This window comes from Sinocyclocheilus anshuiensis, unplaced genomic scaffold (assembly GCF_001515605.1).
Source record: "Sinocyclocheilus anshuiensis isolate Anshui unplaced genomic scaffold, SAMN03320099.WGS_v1.1 scaffold1843, whole genome shotgun sequence".
Lineage (NCBI taxonomy): Eukaryota > Metazoa > Chordata > Actinopteri > Cypriniformes > Cyprinidae > Sinocyclocheilus > Sinocyclocheilus anshuiensis.
The window spans coordinates 35,973-41,600 of NW_015552675.1; the positions used below are offsets into that span (position 1 = coordinate 35,973).

Here is a 5,628-nt window from a genome sequence, read left to right on the forward strand (position 1 = left end):
TGTGGGAACTTATATAGACAGGTGTGTGCCTTTCCAAATTATGTCCAATCAACTGAATTTACCACAGGTGGACTCCAATCAAGTTGTAGAAACGTCTCAAGGATGATCAGTGAAAACAGGATGCACCTGAGTTCAATTTTGAGTGTCATGGGAAAGGCTGTGAATACTTATGTACATGTTTTTTGTTTTTTTAATAAATGTGAAAGATGTCAAATAAACTTCTTTCACGTTGTCATTATAGGGTATTGTTTGTAGAATTTTAAGGAAATTAATGAATTTAATCAATTTTGGAATAAGGCTGTAACATAACAAAATGTGGAAAAAGTGAAGAGCTGTGACTACTTTCCGGATGTACTGTACAAAGGACCTGGCTGCCTGGCGGTTAATCAACTATTACCCTACCAAGTTCGGTCAGAAATGTCGGAGTAATCTTTGATGACTAGCTGACCTTTAAGGACCACATTGTAAAGACAGCTCGATCATGCAGGTTTGCATTGCACAACATCATAACTTCTGAGCCTAGCTAGACTATCTTTCTTGTCTAAAAACGTCTCATTCAGTTATTTGAAGAACTTGCTGTGGAAAGCCTTCTCCTTCTCACACTCAATCCGATCTTGTTTGATATTCTGGTAACACTTTCGATGAAGCCCATATTTATAATACCGTATACAGGTATTCTTAAGGCATTATAATGAATGCATAATGCAGTATAAAAAAAAACTTATAATATGTTATATCATCTCATGAATATTCATAAGAACAGTTTGAATGTATTATAATATTTAATTATTTGTGGTTATAGCTTTTAAGAGTATGATGATTTATAATACTCAATGAGCACAATGCATCCAATTTCTCATAGTTATAATGTATTATAAGTCTCATGCCTTGCTATCTTTCTTATGCTACTTTACTTAAAGCAAACAAAGACCACTTATAATTAGTAGTAATAATAATAATAATAATAATATTTTCTCAAACAGCCATAAGATCAGATATTAGATCAGATGAATGTGTAATATGACACATTTGCTTTGAACTATTTTTATTGTAATAGCAACCAGAGAAAAAGTAATGTTAAAAAGTCAAGGGTCAAGGGCCCAACTAAAACACTTATCTCCACAACGGTGATCTCAAATTGTATTATTTTCAATAAACATCAACGTCTAAATCTCTGATAATTCTTAATAAAAAAAACAATTTACACATGACAAATACAAATTCAAACTGGTTAGTAATGCATGAAGCTGGTGATGCTGTTTGTAGAGTTGTTCAATCATCTTCTGCTGAGATCTTGAGAGATTTAATGTCTTCTTTTATTTCAGTTAACTTACTGTTTTTCTGAATAGTGGTTGCTTTAGTTGCCTCTTGACCCTTGACTTTGTAAATTTAAGTTTCTCTTTGGCTGGCACAATTGTGTGTATTAAACACATATGTGATGGGAAGGCGCTTATGGTAAAATCACGTCATGTTTATGAGTCTCTGATTGCAACTTACCTAAAACTGTTTTTATGCTTTTATGATTTCTATATTGTTGCTGTAATATGAGATAATGTGAGAAAAACCTTCATAAACGACTTTTATAAATACAGTTCATAAAGACGTTTCAGTTCTGGCACTCATAGACATGAAGAATCAGCATGTGAATCTCAACAATGGTGACAAAATATTCTGATATTTTTTTATGTGATTTTTGAACGTCACAAAACAAGGAAGTAAAAAGTCACAACAAACAATAACAAAAATAAAAGCAAATAGTAAAAATAAAATAAAATACTAAGACAATGCAGCTGCATAATATATTCATGTCGCAATGCATGGTGGCAGCCATGGATGAGTTATGATTGGTGCACCCAGAATGCAATGCAACATGAATCTGTCTGATGATCATCACCATTGTTGAGATTCATATGCTAACACTCTTTTAGAGTGGGACCATATATGCTCCAAGCAGTTAATTTAACACTCTGGATTTTACTGTGTACCCTTTAGACAGCTGTTGATAAGTAACTCTGCAGCTACATGTCAACTAGCAGTCATTGGAGTATTAGTTTAGTATGTCTGCTAAATATATGCTAACACTTTATTTTGAAAGTTCCCCAACAGACAGACTGATTATAAGTAACTTTGTATGTAACTTTAACTTTAAGTATGTCAACATTCTACCTACGCTAAGCTAACCTTAACCTAAGCCTACTAATACTCTAATGAGAATTAGTTGACATGTACTTGCAAAGTTGCTTATAGTCAATAGACTAATTGGGATTTTTTTTTCCCAGTTGAAAGTATTAACTAGCTCACATCAAAATTAACATTACCCTCACAGGGAACTCTCAAATAACACTCAACACCTAACCACTCACAAGATGTAGTAAGATACTGTGCAGATCTTAAAGGGGTCCTATTATGCTCTTTTACAAAGTCTTGATTTTGTTTTGGGGGTGTACTAGAACATGCTCTCATTAGATTTTATATGGTGTTCATTGTGTTATAAATAATCATAATCTTAAAAGTTATAACCACAAATGTGTAAGTATTATAATGTATCATAATTGTTGTTATGATTATTTAAAATATGATATATAAGGTTTTTTATAATGCATTATGCATTCATTGTAATGCCTTAAAAATACCCTTATAATGTATTATAAATATGGGCTTCATAGAAAGGAATCTCATTCGCCATCTTTGTTAGGGAGTACTTGGTTTTGCTGGCTTCATGCTTAACTATCTTCGTGAGCTTGGCGCTACCTCATTTGAAGTATTTGCTAAAGGCGACGATGGCAATGTTGTACAAAGACTCCAGCTTAATAAGCCCATGGTCACTGTCACATCTCTTGATATACAACTAGTTTGTGTCTGCTTTACGATGGTGCATGTCGTGCATCATTAACAATTTCCTCATCTTCCTGTCCATCTTCCTGATCTCTTCTACTCTCCAGTCCACTGTATGTGAGGACATAAATTGTTTATGGCGCTGATCTTGTTCTGGGGTTGAGCTTGCTCCTAAGTGCCAGGCAGACTCAGTGATAGTACTCCTTGATGATCTTACTCTTCATCTCATTGTACTGAATACCCTCACCTTTGTCGATGCCCAGATACTTGTACACTTCATCCTGCCCAAGGTTGTTGACGGATGAACCCCCGCTCAGCTGGATGTTGTAGCTGTTGACTCGTACACCTCTTATGAAGATAATAGTTGCGCACTGATTAGCTACTCCTCAATAAAAAAAATGTAGAAACTTAATTTTTTTCTGTGAAGCTGTTTTGCAACGATTTGTATCATGAAAAGCACTATACAAATAAATGTGATTTTAATTGAATTGAACTTGTCTTGTCCAAACTCCATACAGATGTAGTCACTGAACGTCTTGATGGTGTGCATTGCCTGCATGAGCTGCTTCTCGTCTCTACCGAAGATGTTGAGGTTATCAATGTAGAACAGATGGCTCATGATGTTCTTGTTGTCGAATTGCATATCTGATACCTTGCCTGTTATGCATTTTCAAGAGAGGTATGAGGCTGAGGCAGAGCAGCAAGGGAGACAGTAAGTCACCTTTGAAGAGTCCCCACTTGATGGAGATTGATCCTGTCCTGATGCTGCTATTCTGGTGGAAAAGATGCATCTCTAACTTCCATTCCTTTATTGATGCTTTGATTAACTAAATGATGGTGAGACTCACTCGATAGATCTTCAGGGCTTCCAGGATACATGAATGAGGGATGTTGTTGTACAGAGCTTTGCTCTTGTACAGACACAATGCGACTCCGGTCGTCACCCATTCGGGGATGGAGCTTGGGTCTCACAGAACTTCATTCATTGCTCTTGTCAGGTGTTGGTGTATAGTGTTGAAACTCTTGAGCCAAAAGTTTTGCAACATGTCTGGACCTGGAGATTTCCAGTTCTGACCTCGGTTGATGACTTTGAGCACATCGGTGAGGGTAACCTCGGTCCATACTGAGCAGGTTCCAACACTTGCTACTTCCAATACATCCAGAACATGCTGCTGTGAGCATGCTGCTGCACATAACATACTGTATATAAATTAACCCCATATAGCATACACGAGTCACCCTGTAGCAGATCTATACAGGTGGAGCTGGGGAAGGATACTGCTCAAAAAATTTAAGGAACACTTTGAAAACACATCAGATCTCAATGGGGAAAAATATTATGCTGGATATCTATACTGATATGGACTGGGTAATGTGTTAGGAATGAAAGGATGCCACATCGTTTGATGGAAATGAAAATGATCAACCTACAGAGGGCTGAATTCAAAGACACCCCGATAATCAATGTGAAAAAATTATGCAGCAGGCTAGTCCATTTTGCTGAAATTTCATTGCACACTGTAAAAGAATTGCGCTGTAAAATAACAGTAATCTACTGGCAGCTGTGGTTGCCAGCATTGTACCGTTAATTTAAAGCTCTTCATTTTTACAGTATGTTACCATTATTATACCATGTGGTAATTCATTTCATTTGGGAAACCAATTGCTTAAAACCATTTGAGTTTTAAAAAAAAACTGGTGTTTATATGGTGTTAGTACAGCAAACTTATTTCATTTGAATCCACTAAGAAGAAATACTTCTTAAAATAAAACCGCAAACACTTAAAGTGTAATAACAAAGCAAACAAAACATGACATTTACTCATTACTCAAATTCATTAGTTAACAATAGTAAAAACACATGTACTAAAACACTTGTTGATCACTGTGGAATTTGGAATTGAGTAACCATCTCTTTCAGTTACTGTCTTTAAACAAAACAGCAGCACATCAGTGTTTGTGTCTCATCATTGACATTGACTGAAGCACAGGCTCTACTCTCCAGCACAATGGTGACCCACAAAACTACATTAAACTAACAGATCTCTCTTGTGCAAAAACACATTAATACAGTTCAGTTAAATATTTACTCTCCTTATCAGTTCATGACTTTGCATAACTTTTTTTCTATGGATGTTCACAAATATTTCAGTCAAATTAACTTTTTTCATTTGGTAAATCTGACTCTTACGTTTTACAGTATATTGCTGTTTTTTCCTGGACTTAACGGCAACAAACTGTAGAAAAACAGTTATTTACTGGCAACCGTGCTGCCAGTAAATAACTGTTTTTTTACAGTTTGTGGCCGTAAAATAATTACAGTTTATTACTGTTAAATTACATTTCATGCTGTTTTTTTTCCATCTTACATCTTTAACCCTTTAAACCCCACAACAAAATCCTCAGTTTTAAATGAACACTTATAATGTGTCCACACTACAGAGTGAAGCAGTGCTGAAGTTAATGAGATAATTCTGTGATTAATTAAGTGATGATTGTGCATTAGTGATGAACAGCTGCTGTTAACAAACAGAATCACTGAATGAAAGAGAAACAAGAACTACAACTGACTTCAGCCACAGCCTTAGATGAAATCAACTGAAATAAAAGACATTAAATCTCTCAAGATCTGATTAAACAACTTCTAAAACAGCATCACCAGCTTCACATTACTAACCAGACTGATGCTATTTCTGTCAGATGTGTACAGAAGTGCTTATTGAAAATTAACAGAGGTTTAGAGGTTGTTGTTTTCGGACACTACCATGATGGAGATCAGTGTTTGCTTTAGTT

General features: G+C 35.5%; 1 protein-coding gene across 1 annotated transcript in view; it reads right to left on the reverse strand.

Moving 5' to 3' along the window:
• The window catches only part of LOC107667464 (olfactory receptor 52E1-like), an 11,650-nt gene extending 8,024 nt beyond the window's left edge, over nt 1-3,626 (reverse strand). Inside the window, exons 1-4 of the mRNA XM_016459136.1 lie at nt 3,557-3,626; nt 3,352-3,492; nt 3,037-3,214; nt 2,869-2,946 (exon numbers count right to left, since the gene is read on the reverse strand). Of these exons, the coding sequence (XP_016314622.1) occupies nt 2,869-2,946; nt 3,037-3,214; nt 3,352-3,492; nt 3,557-3,626 (467 nt within the window). The remainder of the gene's footprint in view (nt 1-2,868; nt 2,947-3,036; nt 3,215-3,351; nt 3,493-3,556) is intronic.
• Nucleotides 3,627-5,628: the final 2,002 nt, after the last annotated feature.